Source organism: Chrysoperla carnea, chromosome 5 (assembly GCF_905475395.1).
Source record: "Chrysoperla carnea chromosome 5, inChrCarn1.1, whole genome shotgun sequence".
In the NCBI taxonomy this organism is placed as follows: Eukaryota; Metazoa; Arthropoda; class Insecta; order Neuroptera; family Chrysopidae; genus Chrysoperla; species Chrysoperla carnea.
The window spans coordinates 19,858,217-19,883,633 of NC_058341.1; the positions used below are offsets into that span (position 1 = coordinate 19,858,217).

The 25,417-nt window shown below is 29.7% G+C and overlaps 4 protein-coding genes and 1 non-coding gene across 5 annotated transcripts; 3 read left to right on the plus strand and 2 right to left on the minus strand.

Annotated features, from left to right (window-relative positions):
* The first annotated feature begins 1,111 nt into the window (after positions 1 to 1,111).
* LOC123300972 (A-kinase anchor protein 17A) lies at positions 1,112 to 6,440 on the plus strand. The gene is made up of 5 exons (XM_044883669.1): positions 1,112 to 2,114; positions 3,724 to 3,931; positions 4,638 to 4,691; positions 4,766 to 4,955; positions 5,253 to 6,440. Exons 1-5 carry the CDS (start codon positions 1,186 to 1,188, stop codon positions 6,362 to 6,364), a joined length of 2,493 nt encoding a protein of 830 aa, XP_044739604.1. The 5' UTR covers positions 1,112 to 1,185; the 3' UTR covers positions 6,365 to 6,440.
* A 415-nt stretch (positions 6,441 to 6,855) lies between these two features.
* Positions 6,856 to 8,583, minus strand: LOC123300975 (neugrin). The gene is made up of 2 exons (XM_044883672.1): positions 8,119 to 8,583; positions 6,856 to 7,968 (listed from the first exon to the last, which is right to left on the minus strand). The coding sequence occupies exons 1-2, from the start codon at positions 8,512 to 8,514 to the stop codon at positions 7,333 to 7,335; spliced, it is 1,032 nt and encodes a 343-aa protein (XP_044739607.1). The 5' UTR covers positions 8,515 to 8,583; the 3' UTR covers positions 6,856 to 7,332.
* Positions 8,584 to 10,027: 1,444 nt separating this feature from the next.
* On the plus strand, positions 10,028 to 13,561 carry LOC123300974 (DNA mismatch repair protein Mlh1). The gene is made up of 2 exons (XM_044883671.1): positions 10,028 to 11,167; positions 12,654 to 13,561. Exons 1-2 carry the CDS (start codon positions 10,069 to 10,071, stop codon positions 13,550 to 13,552), a joined length of 1,998 nt encoding a protein of 665 aa, XP_044739606.1. The 5' UTR covers positions 10,028 to 10,068; the 3' UTR covers positions 13,553 to 13,561.
* Positions 13,562 to 13,902: 341 nt separating this feature from the next.
* Trnas-uga lies at positions 13,903 to 13,984 on the minus strand. Its single transcript has one exon. It is a non-coding gene; the product is annotated as a tRNA-Ser (tRNA).
* A 1,305-nt stretch (positions 13,985 to 15,289) lies between these two features.
* Positions 15,290 to 18,641, plus strand: LOC123300973 (cullin-5). The gene is made up of 4 exons (XM_044883670.1): positions 15,290 to 15,440; positions 15,510 to 15,843; positions 15,965 to 16,614; positions 17,210 to 18,641. The coding sequence occupies exons 1-4, from the start codon at positions 15,426 to 15,428 to the stop codon at positions 18,557 to 18,559; spliced, it is 2,349 nt and encodes a 782-aa protein (XP_044739605.1). The 5' UTR covers positions 15,290 to 15,425; the 3' UTR covers positions 18,560 to 18,641.
* The last annotated feature ends 6,776 nt before the right edge of the window (positions 18,642 to 25,417 follow it).

The following is a 25,417-nucleotide window of genomic DNA, read 5'->3' on the forward strand; positions in this document are numbered from 1 at the left end:
AGCCTATTTTTTCCTGTCTATGCGATTTTGCACCTTAAGGAAGCCTTTTTTAAGGTCCAATTTCATAGTGACGCTTGACGCTAGCTTCTAGCGTCAAGTTTGCTCATATGGTGTATAACTTCGATTAAAGAAGCAGCGATAAAACTGAAGCTTTGTTGAAGCAACAGTTTGACGCACAAATTTGATACTGCTTTTTATCTGGATGACACTCTGATCGAAATTATACCATATGATCAAATTTGACGCTAGAAACTAGCGTCAATCGTCAACATTAAATCACACCTTTATTCCTTTATTTTTATCCACGATTTACCCCTTATTTTCAAGCTTATCGTGCTGGCTCATATCTTTTCATTTTTATCATATCTTTTTAATTACTTAAAAATAATTAATAAAAGTACAAATTAAATGAGGGCATTTAAAAATTTTTAAAACGGAAATTCAAATTTTTATATGGACGTGATATCAAAGTACGGGTTTGTCAAATTTGTTGACATACTGTATGATATTAATTACTTACATTTTATATAGTATTTCATTAAATTATACTATTCTACGGCTTTTTATTAGAAAACTTAATAATAACGAGTGTAAATACTGTGTTGTAAATTCATTTTTTTAAAGTGTAATTTATAAATTGAACTGTTAAAAATTGACAGATCACGTACTTATACGTCATCAACAGAGAGCGCCAAAAAAACTGCGTTTAAATATCTCAAAATTATAATGTATTTTAAATATTTTTTTACACTTAAATACAACATTTTCAAGCAGTATTTATATTTTTTTACTTTGTTATAACGGTGTAAACAATGAATTAAAAATATAAAAAAAATACATGAATATTCTCTATTCCCCCGGGGCGAGCTAGTATTGTTATTATAAATAAGTTAATGGCTCCTCCATTATATTGAACTGTCATTTTAAAGTGAACTATATTTTAAACAAAATGTCGAATCAAAATAAATATTCCACAAAAGCAATTTTAAAATGTATATTTTGTGAATAGTTTTATAAATTAAAAAATGTTATTTTTTGCAAAATACTATTTTTAAATTCAAACATATAGTTTTTAAGTTTCTCTTTTTAATTTTAACCTTCCTAAAATAAAGATAACATTTTTTTTTCTGTTGCTTTGAAATAAGTTCATTTCCAAAACTATATAAAGAAAAATTATTCACAAAAATGAATTTTCAAAGCTGCAGAAATACTTCCGATGCAATACCACTTTATTTGCCACAGCAATTATATTTAAAACCAATCGCTCGTATGCATATCACTGTACAATTACCAACAAACATCAAAGCAGATAATACCGTTTCGAATTGGGAAATTATGGAAAAATTACGTAATATGATAAAGCCCGATGAATTTTGTATACTTAAAGTAGCAACAAGTTCAATTGAATTTATTCGATTCGAGGCAGAAATCGAGGATCGAGCTAAGTTGAAACGTGTTATTGAACATTTAAGTGAGAGTACGATAAAATTAAAAGGATATTCAGAAAATTTAAAAGTACGTGCGGTTGAAACAAAATTGGATTTCCCATCACGACATTCATGGGATTCGTATTTTCGTGATGCAACAAACATGGATGAAATGAAACCTGGGGAACGTCCAGATACCGTGCACATTTCTAATTTACCAATCAAATGGTTTCTATCAAAACATGCAACAAAACGTTTGGACGATGAAAGCTCAAAACCATCGGAGAATCTTTTACATCGTATTTTTTCCAAATTTGGTGATATTCGTTTTGTGGATATTCCAATTTGTGATCCATATCGGAGTAAAATGAAGGCACATATGTCTGGTATGCAAACATTTTCATTCGATCAAGAGCTGTTTTTCGAAGGATATGTTCAATATCGTGATTATATATCGTTTGTCCGTGCTATGGACGCTTTTCATAACATGAAACTGTTACGCAAGGAGGGTGATAAAGCGTATGCGGTTAATATTAAAGTCGATTTTGATAAAACGAAACACTTAAGTGATGCTTCAATACGTCGTCGACAGATTGTACGTGATCGTTTGGTGGCACGTGAAAAAGAACGCGAAGAAAAGGAGAAAAAAGCTATGGAAACGGAAGAAAAACATAAAGAAGTTGAAAGGTTTCTTTATTATTATTAAACATTTTTTAATTTTTAGTCAGAAATACAGTTTCATTCCGAAATAATTATGAAACAACATATACATACATATACCTTTTAATGAAATTTCTAGGGTACCTAGCACTTTAGTCTTAAAAAAACTGAAATAAATACACATCAGAATTTGAATTTTCGTAAATTTTCTTACAGTCAACGAAATTATTAAATTACAATTTTTCCAATAGGGAATATTCATGTATTTTTTTTATATTTTTAATTCATTGTTTACACCGTTATAACAAAGTACAAAATATAAATACTGCTTAAAAATGTTGTATTTAAGTGTAAACAAATATTTAAAATACATTATAATGTTGAGATATTTAAACGCAGTTTTTTGGCGCTCTCTGTTGATGACGTATAAGTACGTGATCTGTCAATTGGTGACAGTTCAATGTATAATTTACACTTAAAAAAAATGAATTTACAACACAGAATTTACACTCGTTATTATTAAGTTTTCTAATAAAAAGCCGTAGAATAGTATAATTTAATGAAATACCATATAAAATGTAAATAATTAATATCATACAGTATGTCAACAAATTTGACAAGCCCGTACTTTGATGTCACGTCCGTATAAAAATTTGAATTTCCGTTTGAGAAATTTTTAAATGCCCTCACTGAATTTGTACTTTTATAAATTAATTTTAAGTAATTAAAAAGATATTAATTACTAGAAAAATGTTTTAACCAAATTTAAATTTCATGAATATTCTCTATTGAATTTAACACTGCCGTTTTTGTAACTTTCCAATTCCAATCGTGAAATGCTATTTTGCTAAAATTGAGTATTTTGACAATATTTTATAGGACAAAAAATGTTCGCATAAAAATTAAGTGTACTATCAATCCATTGGCGTAGAACGTGGGGTTTTTAGATTTCAAACATCATTTCAATAACTCAAACTCATATTTCCACGCGCATGGAGGTACAGAATTGAAAGTTTTGAGTTTACATTCAGTAAATTGCGTTGAAAATGTGCAAGAATAGTACATAACAAAATCTGAAATAAAAATTAAAATCGATTAATAAGTCAGTCGCAAGTCATGACGTCACCACGTGCGATTTTCCTCTCTATTTGTACCTTCGACAACGTACGTCGATTGAGGCAATAAAAAAATTTTAGGTCAAAGGCTGTGTATAAAAGCTATATGTATGCGAGGTTTCATTATTTTTTCCGAATGATTTCATAAATTTTAATATTTCTACAGCTATGGTCTTCGTATTACGATTGAAATATAAAACATTTCATTTTTTTAATAGGTCTTAAACGAGAGAGGATCCAAACTTGATCTCTAGCACACATAAAATTAATTCATATTTTTTTCAGATACCACATGATTTTAAATTATTTTTTAGATTTTCATTTTCTTTTTCCAATTTATCGTCTACTATAGCGCAAACGCAGTGTGTTTTAAATTTTCTATCTCAGTGTTTTCTTAAAATCTAATTAAAAAATGTATTTAAAAAATAAAAAGTCTCGAAAGTGAAGAAAAAAAAATATATAAAAAAGTTAATATATTTAAATAAAATGTGTCCTCGAAGAGTCAAGTTATTAAATTCTAGGCAACGAGAATTAAACGCTCAACAACAGAAACAGCAACGACAACAAGAGCGTGAAGAACGTCGTAAAACGCAGCAATTATCACGTTTAAAAGCCACCGAATCTGAAGAAATTAATAAAAAGATTGCAATTGAAGAAAAGAAATTATTGAAAGCCCAACGAAAATTACAAGCCATACGTCTTACTGAGGAATTATTACGTAGAATACGTGTAAGCATATTCAATTTACTACATTTAGATCAAAAACTTCCAAAATTGTAGTTTCTTGGGTCAATCTTAAGTGTAACCCATCTGTTGGACGGTCTTTAACCCTACAACTACGAAAGTTAGAACTTCATAAGATTTTTAACATAGTACATAACATTTACATATTTCATTGCAAGAATTGGGGAAGGAGGTACCTTTGAACTTTTCCACCTGTCTGAGGGTTTGCACCGTTCTTGGCAATATTTCTTTATTTTAGATCCAAAATTTCTGATTTTTCTAGAACTAAAACAAAAGTTGAAATCACACAGATATACAAAAAAATCGATTTCGCGTTTGTAGAAATTTTAATGCAAGTCCAGTAGTCTATATAGCGACTTAAATAATCAGGGCCCATTATTGGAACAATTTCAGCTGGTCTAGGTTTTTAATCCCGACTGTTTAAGTCGCTATACTGACTATTGGATTTATTTTTAAACGACCTCGCTTTTGATGTCTACAAGTGCCAGAAAGGAACAATCAAACATGCATACAATGTCGTGCAGTCGGGTAAAAAAAATCTACACACAACTATTATCGAAATCGATTTTTGTAAATTTGTGTGGTTTTTTGAAACATTCGCCATAGACTAAAGGAATGCGATTGAGTAAAATCCTTTTATCATACTTAGTAGAAAAAAATTACTCACTTGATTTTATTTTACATTTTCCAGGTTAAAAAAGAAAATGAACTTTTGAAATCTAAAATGAATAGTGAAAAATCAAAGGTAAATTGTTTTTCTTGAAATAGTTTTTGTTTTTAAAAAGGATTATTTATATGAAATTTGAATTTTTATTTCAGGATAAAAAATCAGTTGATGAATTAGAAGAAAAACGATTAAAACTACAGAAAACTGTTGCAGAACGTGAAACTATTAAAAAATTGTTAGGACTCACAATTAAATCCAAAAATGATTCAGCGAGCTCGGATGATGGTGATAAGAAAAAAAAGAAATTGAAGAAGAAAAAGAAAAAAGATGCAAAAAGTGAAGGTAAATTATTTTATTCTTTTAAGATACTTAACTTTTCGTCACATCCGCCAAAAAAAGGGTAGCTTTTGTCTCCTGAAAGTTTCTACGTATTCCGATTTCACAGGTTGAGAAATTACCGTAGTTCTCAAATATAATGTAAAAAATCCGATGATGATTTTTCACTAGTTTTATCAACAATTCTTACTGGAATATTTTCTTTTCCAAGTACAAATACTGCGGTTGTTTTAATGGATCTTGTTGTTTACTGTGTGAGAGCAAAATGATTTTCTTTGGATTTATCCAAATTTTTTGTTTTAGATGAAAAAGATAAATCAAAATTATCTTCAGATGTTGTTCCCCCACCAATGGATGCTCCATTCTTGCCGATGAATTCCAATTGGTATGGATACACACCAATGTATCCAACGGCTGGCCCCGTTTTTGGTATTCCATTACAAGGCCCATCGACACATCCATTTCCTCCAAGAGGACGTGGATTTTATCCAAGACGGCGTGGTTCATTCAATCCAGATTACAAGCATGGATGGCGTGGTCGAGGGCATCATATGAATTTAAATATTCCAACGCCTGACGATGAATATTATCGATATTTTAAGAAATTGTCTGGATATACTAATGAACACGATGATCGCGAAGACTCGAGAAGTCGTTCACACAGTCGATCAAGATCACGAAGTCGATCACGGAAACGTTCTAGAACACGATCCGAAGATGAATTATCCGAATCGTATCCAACATCAGCTGGTGTTCATGGTGAACAAAACTATAAAAATTATCGGGGGAGGGGTATGCGTGGATTTTTCCCACGTAGACGAGGTGGTTTTAATCCTCGATTTCGTGGTCGTGGTGGTTTTAATCCATTGTCTTTAGTTGATGTCGATCCAAATTACTTAGAATATTTACAGAAAATGGCAGGTTATGCAGAAAAATCGGCACGTTCGAAAAGTTATTCGAGATCTAGATCTCGTTCACATCGTCGTCGATCGTATTCTAGAAGTCGATCTCGATCTAAAAGACGTAGCCGACGTAGTAGATCATCATCAGGTTCGTCACGACATCATAGTCGTAGGTCATATCATAGTCGATCCAGATCTCGTTCAAGAAAAAGATCACGTTCTCGTGATAGTTCCAGGTCACGTTCCAAATCAAGAAATCATTCAAAATCAAAACGGTCACGTTCGAGATCACGTTCAAAATCGAAAAATCATACAAAATCTAAACGTTCGAGATCTCGATCGTCTAGTTATAAATCAATAGATAGTTCAAAATTTATATCACCAAGTCGTTTACGGATACAAAAGAGTCGTTCAAAGTCATGGTCGCTGCCACCACGGCGTAGTAAAGATAAGAATGAAAAGCGTGACCGTTCTTGGTCAAAATCAGGTGAAGAAGATGTTGACAAAGAATAGTTTTAAGTTTTTGTAAAGTGTTTGTAATAAAGTATCTATTTAATTAAAAAGAAATGGAAATATTTATAGATAATTAAAAATGGAAATATAATTAGTTTATTAAAAATATAAATGATTTTTAAAAGTTTTTATTTGAAACTGGGAGGAGGTTATCAATTCGACTGTATTTTTTTTTTGTTTGTTACGTCAGAACTTTCGACTGGGTGAACCGATTTTGATGATTCGTCATCTATTTGAAGGCTGGTGCTTCCCGTGTGGTCCCATTTCATTTTGGTCCAGTTCTGACAAGGGCATCCATGAGAAAACCATAAATAAAAATCCAAAAATAACAATAATTTTAACTACATTGTATTATCGTTATTTTTTTACTTTTTAGTGGGGTTTTCTTTTTGTTAAAAGTTTTCTTTTATTAAAATAACCTTTCTGAAGTTTTTCAAAACATTAAACTGTTAATAACTCAAAAAAGGTGAAGTTAAATAAAACACAGGGGCCTTTTTGACGTAAAATTACCCAGAAAACCTCGGGTAGCTTTATTTGATTCAAAAAATTTACATTTTACTGTTTCTGGGGAGGAAAAGGGATATACAAAAATTGGACAAATAGGGTTTCTGGCAACATCCGCAATATTAAAATATAAGCTTTTCTGAACAAGAATCAATTGCCAAAATGCGGTCCTCGACTTTTGTACACTTAACTCCCTCTGGCGCCTGCTCTAATACCATTTATCAGTTCCCAACGTTTGTTTAATCAGTAATCCTTTACATGAAATCTTGTTTGCTATTTCGAGATTGTTGAAACATTATTCGATGGGCGGCGTTTAAAACATCGTTAATTGTATCGTTAATTCTGTCTTAAAACGATGTCGGTAGCAGACAGAAATGTATTCGAAAATTCAGTTGACGAAAACATATCTAGGTCGAACATTGTGAATCGTATCTACTTTTCACACTTCTGAATTGAAAAAATTGTTATTTGACCATGCCAGGAACACGATATAAAAATTCACCATCGTCGTCGTAATAACAATCCGCTACTCGGTAAGTTTTCCCTTTTTCCCATAATTTTTTTGGTATTTTAATAACTTCAGCATATCCTTCTTTTCGAATCGGTTGAAAACAATCTTCAGATGATATATTCACGGTCAATTCAGAAAATTTACTTTCTAATTTCGATACGTTTGGATATGTTACTTCTACAACATTTCCTGTCTTTAAATTTTCCTGATTCGTTACATTTTTTAAACAATCCAAAGTAATATGTTCATTTTTGATTATTTTTGGAACATTTAAAATATTATTTGGAACTAAATTCAATTCTGAATTAGTTTCAGCAATCGTTGCTTTTGAATCTGATTTAACAATATCTAAAAATTCAGTTTGCTTAGGTGGTAAAGTTTTATGTTCGTAAACCGATGGTTTTCGAATCGTACTTTCTAGAATGGTCTCGACTGTTTCACGATTCATAAATTTTTTTAAATGGGCCGTTAAAATTTCATCCAAATTGATTTGATTTTTTTGAAATTTTAACCAATTTTCGGTTACTTTATTATCATGATTCAAAATTCGTTGTTCCGATTTTGGTTTCCATTGGGATGATAAAATTTTCTAAAAGGAAAAACAAAATTTAATGCAATACAATTCGGGTTCATTAATCCCCACCGGTATTGATAAATTTTAATATGTTAATATATTAAACTTTTTGCCAAAATTGAATCCTGGGTCCGATTTTAGAGTATCAAAAAATGTGAAACTTACTTTTATTGCCTCCGGTAATGCTGGAAAACTATCAGATAATTTTTCAATAGACCATTCTTCAGGATCGCTCTGATGTAAATATCGTATTTGTTCTTTTTCTTGCCAGGTTAAAAAATTCGGCTGTGTAACGTTAAAATATTTTTGTCGAGTGATTAACATTTTTAAACGTTCTCGTTCTTGATGTAGCTCTTGTTTTCGTGTTAATCCATGATTCGTTTTATCTTCAACATCTAGCTCATAATTCAAGTCATCTTCGTCGTCGAATTCTATGTCGTTATCAATAATTTTTAAACGTTTCTCAATTCCTGGATTTCCGATTTTATGCCGTGAATGTTTATAACGAAGTTGTCTACTATATAAACCTGATAATATTATTTTTGGAAGTAATCTATACATTGCTCGAGTTTTCACTTATTTTAAGGTTATATTTGATGAGCAGTGCTGCGAACTTTCCTCTCAAGCCTACTAAACAGAACCTCGTAAATTGTACAAAAATATCATATAGGCAAAGCACGTTACAAGTAATTTTTATGTTTCTGAAATAAAAATTTTAAAATTTGGTAACAGGAGAATATGTTATAGAAGTGATATTATCATAGTGATATTAGAACTCTATGGATATTACAATTAATATAATATTGACACACCTTCCATTATACGAAAGTATAATAAAAGGTGTGTCTTTATATAGCATTTCTATTGGTCGAAACTACAAAAAACATGGCTGCTTTAATATAAAATAAAAATGAGTAAGATATATAGATATTGAATGGAACCAAAAGAGACAAGTATATTAGTAATATCAATGCTGTCAACTTGACGACATTATAACCAACCATTACCAACCTGACAAAAATAAATTTATTTTTTACATATTCTCCTGATACAAATTCTTATAAAATTTTATCTGAGATAAAGAAGATTGTGATATTATAACCAAAAAATAATACCTCATAAACGTTATTTTTTGGTTTGTGAAGTAAAAATTTTAAAATTTGGTATTAGGAGAATATAATGATTTGTATCAGGAGAATATGAACAAAATAAATTTATTTATGTCAGGTTGGTAATGGTTGGTTATAATGTCGTCAGGTTGACAGCATTGATATTACTAATATACTTGTCTCTTTTGGTTCCATTCAATATCTATATATCTTACTCATTTTTATTTTATATTAAAGCAGCCATGTTTTTTGTAGTTTCGACCAATAGAAATGCTATATAAAGACACACCTTTTATTATACTTTCGTATAATGGGAGGTGTGTCTTTATTATGTTAATTGTAATATCCATAGAGTTCTAATTGACTGTAGTAATATCACCTGTTTAACATATTCTCCTAATACCAAATTTTAAAATTTTTATTTCAGAAACATAAAAATTACTTGTAACGTGCTTTGCCTATATGATATTTTTGCACTGTAATATGTAAAGTTAACGTGGGGTATTCATAAAATTTATTAAATCATTTATCAAAAAATCGCTCCCTCATTGCTCTTTCAGATTCCATAATTGCTTCACTTATTAAATCATTATTTAATTAAAAATTTACAATTAAAAACATAAAATTTTTAATTATAAAAATACCTTATGACTGCCATTCAGTATTGAAAGTTTTAAGGGCTAGAGGTGGGGATTGAGTTTCTGAGGAAATCTTGACATGTCTTTCACTGTAACATTTTGCATTACAAAACTGTTACATACCTAAATATATTTCTAAGTGCTTTAGACGGGAAGCGTGTCTAATTTAATTTAATTGAGGTTTTCCATATTAATGGTCCATCGGATTCCAAAACATTCAAGAACTTTTGAAAATTGTATTCTATCACTCATTTATCGAATTTTGTCTCTAAAACTCTTCAATTATAAATTCAACATTTGAACACAGCCCTGTAATGACATTTTAAAAACCGCGAGAATAATGACAATTCAAAAAAATTAACATAAACATGGAACCTGCATGTATTCGAAAATTAGATGAAGTGGTTATAAATCGAATAGCAGCTGGTGAAGTTATCCAAAGGCCATCAAATGCACTTAAAGAATTAATTGAAAACAGTATCGATGCAAAATCAACAAACATAGCGATTACTATTAAATCTGGTGGCTTAAAATATTTACAAATTCAAGATAATGGAACTGGAATTCGACGTGAAGATTTAGAAATCGTTTGTGAAAGATTTACCACGTCAAAATTGCAAACATTTGAAGATTTAAATACAATCGCAACTTACGGTTTTCGTGGCGAAGCATTATCGAGTATTAGCCATGTGGCTCATTTAACGATCCTAACAAAAACTTGTAACGATAAGTGTGCTTATAGAGCTCAATATATTGATGGTAAATTGAAAGAGGCTCCAAAACCATGTGCTGGAAATCAAGGTACACAGATTACGGTTGAAGATTTATTCTATAACATTTCAACACGACGAAATGCACTAAAAAACGCAAATGACGAATATCAAAAAATCTTTCAAGTTGTTAGTAAATACGCCATACATAATGCTAATATTGGATTTTCTTTAAAAAAATTCGGTGAAAAAACCGAGTTACGTACGCCAATCAAATCGAATCATATCGATAATATTCGAATTATTCATGGTAATTCAATAGCGAAGGAATTAATTGAAATTAAATTTTCCGATACAAAATATGAATTTGATTTTCATGCGTTAATTACAAATGCAAATTATTCCACAAAAAAACCGGTGTTTTTATTATTTATTAATCATCGGTTAGTTGATTCGCCGTTATTGCGGAAAGTTATCGATCGAGTTTATACGGCGTATTTACCAAAAGGAACACATCCATTCTTGTATTTTAGTTTGGAAATTAATCCAAAAATTTGTGACGTAAATGTTCATCCAACGAAACATGAGGTACATTTTTTACATGAAGAACAAATTATTGATCGAATTAAGGAAGAAATTGAAAAGAAATTGTTAGGTAGTAATGTTTCGCGTACTATGTACATTCAAACTAAATTACCGGGCGTGCAAGATGTTCTTCAAGATGCAGGAGATGCTGAAACATCGACCGGTGATAAAGGTAAGTTGAACATTTTAAATTCATTATTCCTTAATGAATAATCCAAAGGAATGATTCCAAAAATCTAAAGAATTTCAATAAGTACATATATACAGTGTGTCCCCGGATAGAGGTAACTATACTTGTAAATTTTCTTATTTTACATTTTAAGAAAAAAGTCATCCTTTATAAGAAGTTTTGCTTATTATGAAAAGTATATAGGTATATTTAAAACTTCTAAATAATGTATAGGGTAGCCAAAAATTTGGTATCACTATTTTTTTTTTTGGGTAAACTACCCTTCGTTTTTAAAAGTTGACAAAATGTTACTAAAAAAAGTTACTCGAAATTAACAATTATGACTCTATACAAAATATCAAGAAGATCATTCCAACTTTGACAATTCCATTCTTAGTGAATGTTTATTCGAGAAAATAAATTTTCTTTTTAATTTTCTAAACTAGTCCACAAAAAATTACTCTCTCGGATAGTACATGTTAATTGATTTATTAATATTTTCTTTCTTACGTTTTTTTATAATTAGAGCTTTTGTTCAAATAAAAAAAATGATGCTATAATTAAAGTACACAGATCTTCTTGATATTTTGTATAGAGTCATAATTTTCAATTGCGAGTAACTTTTCTTAGTAACATTTCACCAACTTATAAAAAAGAAGGGTAGTTTACTAAAAATAAAAATGGTGATTCCAAATTTTTGGCTACCCTATACATTATTAAGAAGTTTTAAATATTCCTACATACTTTTCAGAATAAGCAAAACTTCTTATAAAGAATGACTTTTTTTCTTAAAATGCAAAATAAGGAAATTTACAAGTATAGTTACCTCTATCCGGGGACACACTATATAAGTACAAGAAGATTTATGTGATAAAAAATCCAAGAAAAACAATTTTTTGGGACCCCCGCATAGTATCTGACCCAAAAGAGTGCATTAAAACAAATTTAGTTTTGTTTGGACCTTCGATTTTGGCACTCAAACGCTGTTTGTAAAAGGTAGGGAACATATAAAAAATTTTAGAATGTTAAAGGCAGTGTAGGACAAATAGAAAAATTTTTTGGACGAAAATTTCTAGGAAATTTGGAACTCATAAATTATCGTGAAACTAATAGGGAAGGAAAAAGACTCATGTAAAAAGTACACAAAAATTTGAAACTAATTTACTAGACCTTGGGACAGAAATGGTGCTTTCTTAAATGATTAATACACACTTGAAACTTTGTGAGTGGCTTTCTTTTAGCGAGTCTACCAAACTTTCTCTTTATGACTTTTTTCGAAAGTTTAAGCTATCGGTCTGAAAAAACCGATAACATTAATAATTATTGATAATATTAATAATCATCATCAAAAAATTTCCTTCCTTATATATTTAAATTTTAAAGCCCCTTCGGTTCTTATTTTGGCTCCTTTAGTTCGGTGACTGCAATTTGTAAACAGCCGGCTTCAGATGCTCAAAATTAACTGTTAATAAACTTTTTTTTATTTTAGCTAAACGGGACGATAAAAATTTAGTGCGGACCGATGCTAACCAACAAAAATTAGAGAAATTTTTCGGTGAAAGTCAATCAAAATTAACTACAAATCCAGCGAAGAAACGTAAATTTCCAATCACACAACACATTAATAAAAGTGATAAAGTTGTTGTACGGCTTCTAAGTGTTTTGGAGCTTCGAAAATCAATTGAGACCCAATGTAACGCAAATTTACGGGACCTTTTCGCTCAACATAAATTTGTGGGCTGTATAAATCCGACACAAGCGTTAATACAATTTAGTACAAAATTATTTTTATGTAATACAAAAAAATTATCTGAGGAGTTGTTTTATCAATTTTTATTGTACGATTTTCAAAATTTTGATCAAATTGTTTTGGAAAATCCGTTACCAATTTATGATTTAGTGATTATGGCTTTAGAATTAACGAATATCGAATATAATCCAGAAGAAGACGGGACAAAAGAAGAAATTGCAAATACTGTGCAAACTATTTTAACCGAAAAAGCTGAAATGTTACGTACATATTTTGCTGTAGATATCAATCCAGAAGGTTATTTAAAAGCTATTCCACTATTACTTCACAATTATTTACCAGATTTAACAAATTTACCGGTCTATGTGCTAAAAATGGCTACGGAAGTAAACTATGAGGATGAAAAAGAGTGTTTTGATACATTTTCACGACAAACAGCTCAATTTTATTCAACTATTTCACAAACCGATGAAATTTTAAGTACAGGAGAGAATTTTAATTGGGCCTGGGTTGTAGAACATATTGTTTATCCGGCGCTCAAAAAGTATATCATACCAAATGAAAGTATTATAATAAATGGTGCAATTTTGCAAGTTGCAAATTTACCCGATTTATATAAAGTGTTTGAAAGATGTTGAAATTTTGGTTCTGATTTCGAGAATTTGTTATTTTTATTTGTTCATAAATGTATTGATTTTTAAAAGAATAAAACATTTTTACAAAATAGTTTATTTTTTCTGTTTAATACCTTACTACTTTTTTTTTAAATAAATGAATGTTTTTCTATAAATTGTGAAAAAATTATAAAAACGTCCTTTTCTACGGACCGATTTAACTAAAATGTATTGGACAAATAGTTCACAGAAATGTAGAAACAGATACACATAACTTGAAAAAAAAAAATTATAGACGCTATATAGAGTAAAAAGATGTTAAACTTTGGAAAGAATATCATTTTCTTTCAAAAATATTTGAAAAAAAATCTAATCGCTGCGGACAGGATTCGAACCTGTGCGGGTAAAACCCAATGGATTTCAAGTCCATCTCCTTAACCACTCGGACACCGCAGCTATACAATAATTGCACAAATCTTATCAACTTATTGAACAAGAAAAACCAGGGAGACTAAATATTAAAACTAATTTTAACATATTGTTTTACAAAAAAGAAAATGTATACAGAATTTTAAAAAAATAACTCAGTTAGCTGATAATTCTTTTTAAGATCTCTAAAACGTCTATATATGATTTTGTATAAAAGTTATCATTGGCGCAACGAAAAATAATTTTATTTGACTGGCAAATTTCAATTTTCATGCCATCAAGTCTCTGCGTAAAATCATACTTCTATGCATATAGATAAAATATAGTAGTGGGAACTTCTATGTAACTAGTATTGTCTATTGAGAAAATCATTTTATCATGTGGCTTAAAATATAATTACGATAAAAGGTTTTATAAAATAGATGGATATTAAGTAACCACAGTAATTTACAACAATACTGTTAAAATGTATGAATGAACAGTCTAATAGAATTAGCCCACTCTCTTAATAGTCCATAGACTATAGTTATTTCATAGACCAACGCTATTTTTTTTAAATTAAATCAACTTATGGCTCCTTTACGTCATTAGTGATTAATATTTGAAAAACGAATAAATCAAAGCACTTTTGCATAGATGTACTAAAAATATGTTTGATATCTTGAAATAACGGCACCTGTGACCTGAGAGTCGAACAACTCGGAAATGTGTCATTATATTTCGCCAATAGACTTTTTCATTTTAAAAAGTGATTACCTTTTGTTAAAGAACACACAAGCGAAAAAATTAAGTCGGTTGTAATGTTTGAAAAATGTTTGATTTTCGAGACCAAGCTCAAAAATTAAACATACTAATAAATGAGTTTTTTTGTGAATGAGAGTGCATTAAACTTTTCAAAGGTTGGAAAGGTCGTTTCCCACATGACGTATGAGGAAAGGTTCATTTAAAGAATGTTTTATTCACCAAAATAAGATTTTTAATGAATATTTATTTTGATGTTTAATTTACGAAAGAGATCTTTTTAATTAAAATATCTCGGAAACGGTTCCTTGGAAATTTATATTGACAAGTTTACAAAAAATGTGAAGTGAATCGAAGGGTGGGTTGATCAGAAACAGGGATTATTTGATAGTTTTTGAAAAGTTTTTAAAAATGAGAAAAAAGGATATTCTTATTCAAAGAAATATTTCTTGAACTGCATTTTTAATAACAGTTTCAGCGACATGAAGATAAATTCAGGCTACACAAGTTAAAGTTATTTCATTTTTACAAAAAAAATTCCCTAACTAAATAAAAAAATATCACTAGAATCGAGTGATTAAACAAAAAACAGAAATTTTTGTATTTGGATTTTTTCCGTTTTCCCTACTTTGTAATTAAACTGTCAAAGTCAGTAAAATGTCAACAAGGCATTAATTATAAAAAACTAATTAACTAATTAATAAAAAATATTTAATTATAAACAAACATGGCTTTATTAAAGGTATGTAAGAAACTGCATAACAAATTAGCTATAAATAAAAACACTGATTTAAAAATTTATTATTTAAAGGATAAAGGCCAATTAAGTTTTGAAGATAAATGGCCATCGATGAGGCCAATCGTTTTAAAACTATTACAACAACAGCCGGTCACACAAGCTGAATGGCAAGAATTATTTTATAACGTTCATTTGGTGTGTTCATGGGATGAAAAAGGTCCGGTGAAGATGCGTGATGCATTACAGGCTGATATATTTGCGTTTATAAAGCAAGCACAAGCCCGTGTGTTGGCTAATCGTGAGGAACAAGCATTATTAAAAGCATATATTGTTGAATGGAGGAAATTTTTTACACAATGTAATTATTTACCAACACCGTTTCGACAATTAGAATCGACATTACAAGGTATGTAAAAAACTACACCATTACATTCACGGAGTGGGGGTAGACTCACCCCACTCGGTTATACTACATCCCTTTTAAAATATTCTTATATCCAGGATTACGTATTTATTTCTAACCATAGGTAAAACAATCACTGGGGGGAGTAGTGGAGCTAGTGTACAAAATTCATCATCTGGTGGTAACAAAAAAAATACCCAAGATGAGAGTATTGTACGAAAATTAATGTTAGATTCTTGGAATCAAAGTATCTTCTGTGATATTAAACATCGTCTACAAGACTCAGCAATGAAATTAGTACACGCTGAACGTAATGGTGAAGCATTCGATTCACAACTAGTGATTGGTGTACGTGAATCCTATGTGAATTTATGTTCGAATCGTGACGATAAAATGCAAATTTATCGTGATAATTTCGAGGCTGCATACATTCAAGCAACCGAAGAATTTTATAAATTAAAAGCCCCACAACATTTACAAGCAAATGGAGTACAATCATTTATGCGATATGCAGATGCAAAACTACGTGAAGAAGAGGCACGCGCACAGAAGTATTTAGAAGCGGGGAGTGGAGCTGTCGCTGAATGTTGTGTTCGAGTGCTAGTTTGGACACCATTACCAACACTCTTAGCAGAATGTGCCCCACTTATACAAGCTGGTGAAACTGAGCGGCTTCAATTAATGTTTCGTTTGTTGGAACGAGTACCTGAAGGAGTTCAACCTATGTTAAATGAATTAGAACAACATATCATTAAAGCTGGTCTTGCAGATATGGTAGGTGTATTAAGATTAAATCTTACAAATGATTTTATCAACCAACTTGATATTGTGTACCTTCTTCCGTTCAAAGATGTTTCAGAAGCCCTATAGTTTTGATAAACGTTAGAATATACTCCATTAATTTCATCTGACTGAAGTTTAGTCCATTCCAAATGATAGTTTCTTTTGTGACTCCCTGTTCTTTATGACAAAGTCTACAAAGATCGGTTTGACATTAGTAAGTTTTGTCAATTAATACCTTTGGATAATCTTTCCCACGTGCTATTTACAGATGCACGATTGGACTCTTTTATCCAGTGTTGTCAGATCATTTCAAAAATACTAAATATTTGAAAATTAGTTGTTAAATTTCAATAATCACTTTCGCATAGAACAAAAAGAGCGTCATATAAGACGGGGCGGCACTAGGGCGGCATTGAACCTAAATCCACCACTGTATATCTGCTACTTTTAAGCTCTTTTCCAGATTGCTCTTTGTCATATATTCTGTTACAGTCTGATTTAATTTTAAAAATATTCATAAACAGTTATGGTGAATAAAGTTGTTTTAATCGTTAGCATGTTTTTTACTGATCGATAATTGTTTCAGGTGGCAGCAGCTGATATAATAACACAAGATTCAGAAAAATATGTTGAACGATTATTAGAATTATTTCGTAAATTTAGTACTCTAGTAAAAGAAGCGTTTCTGGACGATCCAAGATTTTTAACAGCACGAGACAAGGCATTCAAAGCAGTTGTTAACGATACAACAGTGTTTAAATTAGAATTAGCTGGTAGTGGTCGTGCTTTAGGTACAAAAGTCGTTGCACCAGAGAGTAAATGTCCTGAATTATTAGCAAACTATTGTGATATGTTATTACGACGAACACCGCTCAGTAAACGTTTAAGTAGTGAAGAAATCGAAGAACGTTTAAAAAATGTTTTATTAGTTTTAAAATACGTTGCTAACAAAGATGTCTTTATGCGTTATCATAAAGCACATTTAACGCGACGTTTAATCTTAGATGCTAGTGCTGATAGTGAGAAAGAAGAGGACATGGTTGAATGGTTACGAGAAGTTGGTATGCCTGCTGATTATGTTAACAAATTGGCACGAATGTTCCAAGATATTAAGGTCTCTGAAGATTTAAATACACAATTTCGTTCACAAACCACACGACACGATGCGATCAATATAAAAATATTAAATGCTGGTGCATGGGCTCGAGGATCGGAACGTGTTAGTGTTAGTTTACCAATCGAACTCGAAGATTATATCCCTGAAGTTGAAGAATTTTATAAGAAAAAACATTCAGGTCGAAAGTTACAATGGTATCATCATATGAGTAATGGTACCATAACATTCGCGAACTCAGTGGGTCGTTTCGATTTAGATGTCACCACTTTTCAAATGGCCGTACTTTTTGCTTGGAATCAACGGCCAAAGGAAAAGGTTACATATGAAAATTTACGCTTAGCAACTGAATTACCCGATGGGGAATTACGTCGAACTCTCTGGTCGTTAGTTGCATTTCCAAAATTAAAGAAACAATTGTTAATATATGAACCGTTAGTAGCGGCTCCGAAAGATTTTGAAGAAAATACAACGTTTTGGATTAATCAAGAATTTTCGTTAATTAAAAATGGTAAAATGCAACGACGGGGGAAAGTAAATCTCATTGGACGATTGCAGTTAAGTACAGAACGATCTCAACAAGAGGATAATAAATCAATTGTTGAATTACGAATTTTACGTACCCAAGAAGCAATTATAAAGATTTTAAAGATGCGTAAAAGTATCAGTAATACAGCATTACAAACAGAGCTAGTGGATATTTTAAAGAATATGTTTTTACCATCGAAGAAAATGATTAAAGAACAATTAGAGTGGTTAATTGAACAGAAATATATTCGTCGTGATGATAACGATATTAATAAATTTATTTATGTCGCATGACCAACACCTGAATCTGAAACATCTTGTATCATCATCAATTATTCATCTCAAACGGTCGACATTCATCATGTATTTTGTGTATATTTGTTTATAATATAAAAAAAAACTAATTTGTTATTTTCTACAATTTTATGTTTTTCTCTCTTCTGATCTTAATTTTATTTTAATTTTTGAAAAAAAAAAACAATAAAAATAAAAAAATTATTTATTTTTTAAGAATTTATTTTATCCTTTACACCTAGAAAATCAGGCAAATATATAGGAAATTGAATTGATTTTCCTTATAGCTCACTCTGAGTTGAACTCTAAACGTTTCGAGTACGGAACTCTAAACTCGCACTTTTTTGTAAGTATGTAGGCTTCAAAAATATAAAAAAATTTCTTAGTTTTGAGTTGTTGGGATTTATCGCTAAGTGTTTCTAAATGTATACCAGGCATTAACACAATCTGTGATTAGACTAATTGTGTTACATTTTTGATTGGTTAGCTGCCACAAAAGACGATTTAGGCGAGGATGTTCTCCAGACAATTAAGTATACCATGTATCCATTGTCGATTTTGGTTTATTAAATGCGTTTGACCGGTAAGAATTTTCTACTAAGCTAGATAAGTGAACGTTCATTGTCACTACATGCTGTTGAATGTTGGTAAATTGTATGTGTCCTGTTCGATAGTTTACTGAATGCTCGTAAACGCCCATCAGCACAACTTATATGAGATGCTAACTACTTCCTCGAAGTCAATGCCATATGGTTTACTTTCTCGAATTAGCGATTGGAATCATAATCATTTAAATATCGGAGTGGTTGCTCTCGTTTGATTTCTTTCAAATTTCTGCACTTTTTTAACAATCTCAAGCAGAGAAAATTACAGTTCAATAAAGGTTGCCGTTGAAAAAAATTTAGAAGAAATAAAAACACAATAATATATTTTTTTAATTTTTTATATATCTTTTCTTTTTTTTGATATTGACTAATTATTGTATGATTTGTTTTTGTTTTTTTAAATTTGTTTTTAAGAAAATAAAATAATATTAAATACATTTTTTTGTTTTTGTTTATATATAAATAATGAAACATTTACAATAAAACTTATTTAAAATATTTAAATAAATTTTATTCGATTTGAAAAATAAAGGATCGCGCAGTTGTTATTTAAGAGTAGGGAGAGGTAGGCCACAATGGAATAACCGAAATATTTGTACTTTATTCCAAGAAAACATCAGACAAATTACACAAAATTATTAAGTCTGGTTAATTTAATAATTCTCTGTAATTTGTTTCGAAATTTTCTTGGATTAAGGATAAATATTACGGTTGTTCTATTGTGCCCCGCGTTCCATGTAGTTTTATCTCTTAGATACAGATAGAAGTTCGAAAAATAAAGAAACTATAGTAATCTGAGTCATTAAAAAATGTATGTGATATTAACACCTCCCTCCCGTACTTAAAAACTTTCCTTCCACAAATATTTTTTCGTAAATCGTACTCGAGTTAAAATTAACCATTATATCATACTCAAAAGGATTCCAAAAATTTTATAAAAACTGAACGAGTGTTATTTTTCAAATACAAACTGTGGGATCCTTTAAGATTGATTTGCGATTAAAGGATGAGGGAAAACAGTTTTTATTGATTCATTACAGAAGTTAAAGAAGATAATAAATTCGTTTTTAAACAAATGTTTAATTTGAAATAAAATACACTTTGACATCAAAAAACCAACCCCTTTTAAAAAAATTCTAAGTACGCTGTGGGTAATTTAAAGAAAAAATTAGTTTTATTATATGTTTGAAGAAAAGTTTCAATTCGAAAGTGTTCAATTTGCTTAAAAAGTTCGTACGAGAATGCGTAAAAACACATTCATAAGCTTTAAAATTTTTAGACTATTATTAGATAACTTTTCTTGCCGTTTTAACCTTCGATAGAAAGTGGTGGGATGATAAATTTTCATCTTCGTTTCAAATTTTTTAAAAGGGGCGATCCAATTTGATTCCAAGAGTATAATCATAGTTAAGTTATATAAACAGCCTGTTTCTTTTTTACAGGCACTGTTGAGAGTTGATAAAATGCAATGAGATATATTTTTAGTCGCGGAAACTCCTTAGTCGCAGAAACGAAACGCTTAAAACAATCAAAGTTCGAACAATTTGAACAGTAAGACGGATTTGAATGCGATTTTCTGCATTCCATTCGTTAGAGCGTCAGGAAATTTTGTGACCTATATTGATTTATAAGAAATTAAAAATAGGGTTTTTTGGGGTTGCTGCCCAGGATAAACGGTACAAATAGTGAAATCTTATACAACTGCTTATATATCAAAACAATGATACGTGTTCATTTTAAACATTCGATACATTTTTGTTGAGGGGAAATTCGGAAGATTCTTTTTTAAAGAGCAAATATTTACAAGGCATTTTAAATTGTCATAAAATTGATTACAAGGCCATTCATACACGTAATCGACGATTTAAGTCTGCTAAAAGCTGGAACCAATTCTGTATGGAGCAAAAGTTATTCTTATTTTTACAAGAGGTTTATATTTCTGTCTAATTTAAATTCGATTCAGAATGTATACTATGGGTATATTATATTCCCTTGAATGCAGGATAATTGTCCCAATATCGTTAATAATCGATGGGTAAGTTTAACCCAATGAGTACTTCGGAAACGATTTACAAATTGTCTGATCCAATATTATGTTATAAAAGCCATTTGCGCCTAAAAGTCTGACCAACTAGAGGGAAATCGGAATAAATAGGTCGCCATATCAGTTGCAAATGATGATTTGATATTTTGTGTTAGCATTCTCCACTCCAATTTGGCTTTCAAAATAAAAAGATTACTTTTGCGCTTCGCCTCTTCATATTGTTTTAGTCTCTTTTCGACATTCTGGTAATTGATCTGTTTGTTCGAATATCTGTACGAATACACACCTCCAGCTCTAAGACATCTCGTAAATGTACGAAAGGCCTAACTGTGTGTATTTTTAATAACTAAATATGGATAACTATTTTTAGAAAATATTTTGTTTTTAATATTTTAATTAATAATACATCATAATTTTTTTTTATATTTTAAAAAGGTTTTTGTTTTATATTTTAATAATAATTTTAATTCAATATTTACAATTTGTTTTTTGTTTTGTTTAAATCTATTTAAATGAATAATATAATTTCAATTATTTTTTAAATATTTAAAATTGATTTTTTTTTTGTTAAAGTTTTTTTTTATACAATTGGTTTGTTTTTCTTAAATAAATTTTATTTTTATATTACAATTTATATAACTTTTTGATTGATTCATCGAACAGATAGTACGAAATTAAATATATTAAGAGAGATGTCCTTTTCGCATACGATCTTAGACTTATTTCAGCTTTTTGAACTCTTTTTATGACATTGGACCTTCAAAAATTGTTTCATGAACATGTTGAAAAGTTATACGTAGCTTGGAATGTTAAAGCGACGGTAAATAACTGGGATATTTCAATTTTTATATACCCTCACTTATCATAGCAGCTTTCGGCTTAAGAAAAAACTTTTATTGAGTTTGTCGTGTCAAAGCTAAACTAACTCAGATATTACAAGGTTTTTTTTTAAGTAGAATGAATTTTTTTGAACCCAGCTTAACGATACACGAGCTAATACACGAGCTGATCTCATGAGCAAAATGAAGCCTTATAATAAAAATCAATTGATACCCGCAATTAATGGGTGGGACTAGTGTATTTCACCCTCTCCACGTTTTAGTAGTATAATACACGAACGCGTTTCTTTAAAAATAAAACTAATATCAAAATAACATCTCTGTTTCTTGTTTCGATTTCGTAATTGTTATGAATCAATCTTGAATGAATTTTCTACGATGATTTTTATGATATGAAAGTAAAAAAAAAATGTATGACTTTGAATAATAAGAATCTTTTAAAAACTAAAACTACACAATTATTTGAAACATACACAATAATTAGATTTATTCACAAGAAAAAAATAATAATAATAAATATTTATAAAAATAATCCATTCATTAATTTTATTATTCAAATTTGCGGTTTTTCTCTTTCTTTATTTTATCACAAAATAGTAACAGAGCCGATCGTAGAAAATATTCCCTGATAAAACTAAAGTTTAATTAATATTTTATTTTATAGTATTTATACAATTTGTTTTTTAAAGTCATTTCCCATAATACATCGATGAGTATGAAAGAGAACAACTACATTAAGCAATGTGTATAAGAAAGATATTATTACATAATATCTACTTGCATGCAATACAAACATGCAAGCAAACATATAATAGTATCTTAATTATACACATTGCTTAATGTATATGTGCTTTCTCACACTCATTGATGTACTATGAGAAATGATTTAAAAAACGCACAGTACGTTCTTAAAGAGGTACAAGTTTTTACAACCTTAAAATGAGCCCAAAAACCCTAACAGTTATGAATTTAAAAAAAATCACTCCGAGTAAAATTTTTATCGGGGAAGATTTGCTACGATCAGTTCTTGGGCATAAAATATTCAATTTTTTTTTACTTGCATATACGTTTTTAGTTACATAAGAAACTTTTTTTTTCTTGCGTTAGCATGTGAAGTAACGTTGTTTTTTTTTTTTTGATTGGACGAAAATAATAAAAATGAGATCAAAAATATGTAAATAATATATTTTTTGGCGGATTTGTTGATTGAGATGATCGAAACTAACTATCCACCGGTTTACCCCTTCCTAATTTTACATGATTTTTACCCAGACAGGGACAATATATTCCGTTCACAAAGAAAACGATTTTTTTTAATGTGAAATCGTTTTCCTGTAAATGAAGATTTAGAAGCAAAAAAATAAAAATAAATCTGTACAATATTAAAAAAGAAATAAAAATGATATTAATCAATTTAAAAAAAATTATTTGTTTTTCTTTTATATATGAGGTGTCCCGAAACAATCGTATTAGAAGAGCTCGATTTAAAATAGCATCTCTTACCCGGAGACGTCTAATCTTCAGATGACAGGTTGTTATTAAGGAGAGCACAGAGGAATCCTTCATCTAGGTGCACTGAGCACCAATTTACGGTACCCCTGTTTCTTATTATTGATTTTATAAGATGTTAAATTTTAAAAACTTTTTTTTTTAGGATTTTATATTCTAGATCTCTCTGCTCTTTTAATACGATAGTTTCGAACACTTTGTAAAACTTGGCATCTATTATAAATCATGAGTACTATGTGGTTCAAAAACTATTGATATTATATAATGTAAAAAAAAAATCATCTTCAATCATTTTAAAAGTAATCGTAAACATTTCAATACATAATTCGATTAAGTGTACAAAAATAAAAATACCGAGGGTCCCAAAACAATTGCCGTTTCTGTACAATTTCTTTAAAATAAACGACAAATAAAACGTAATTGTATATGTTCCTTTAAAATGTATAAATTCATATCCGTAAGTCTCGGACAACTGTAATGGGACACCCAATTTATATATAGCTATATACAGTATAATGCAGCAACCGCATTAATTTATTTCTCCACCCTTCGTTCAGTCAAATAAAGGTGCTTTTCATTTAATGATTTGACGCTAATCAATTAAAAACGTTGATTAAAAACAGTATGTCGTCAAATTTAATGAAAATTACCCTTTCTATTAATCAGTCGCTCCCAATGCGGTTGTAAATTTTACATATTATATATAAATAAATATTAACAGTAATATAAAGGTGTGTGTATATACAAAGTTTGAGTAGTCGTGCTTTTTGTTTAAAATAAAAATGATTACGATCACTTTATTAAAAATATATATATATATACAAAATTTTATTAAAAAGTAAACAAACCCACACAAATAATTGACTTTTAAGTAATAATTTTTAAATATTTTCATTTATTACATAACAGTCAATTATTTATAGTCACTCGGTACATGATGATGATTTTTATACATTTTTTGTATGTGGTTTTTTTTTTCTGTTCATTTTTAATAAAACATTTATTTACGTATTATGGATAGATGTGTTCACGCTTTGAAAACTTTTATGTTTTAAAAACTCTTTGTTAAAAAATAAAAGCTCATTGTATATACACAAATGCTCTCAAAATGTACACATCTAAACGTGGTGTAATTTTATGCAGGATGTCCCGTGACTCGATGAACATAGCTTAAGAGCGTATTCTTTGGACAATTTTAAGTCGAATGTGCCTTATATACTTTTGTCCAAAACCCAATAGTTAAACGAGTTTATTATGCCTAATCGAAGAATTCCTAATAAACAATTATATTCTTAAATGTGCATCGTAGGCAAAGAAAGGTAATTTCCTAAAGTTAATACAAAACGTCCCATACAGCAAGAACTTTCCGATTTAGTAAAACATTAAACTATTTTAATCAAAAATGTCTTTACTTCATTGGCTAATTTTATTAGTGTCCGTAACTCCTTAATTATTTGGTTTTGGGAAAAATTTATAAGACACTTTTTCGGCTTAAAATTTTCCAAAGAATACGCTCCTAAACCATGTCCATCGAATCACGGTACACCCCGTATATTGTAGTATAAATGTTTGAAATTAAAAATAATTAAAAAATAATATTTATAAATTAAATGCATTCAAAATTAAATAAAACCTGCCTCTGTGCACCATATTAAATAAATCTTGATCTGTATTAAGAGAGAGCTATACACTTTCCAAGTTTATTTAAGCTCTCATCATAAATAAATTCAACACTTCCAACTCTTCCATTTTTTTGCATGTCCTTAAAAATGTACACTTTTTAAGAAACATTATATTTTTATTATATTATCAAATATAAATATTTATTATTAAATTTATTTGGACGACCCATTTTATTATT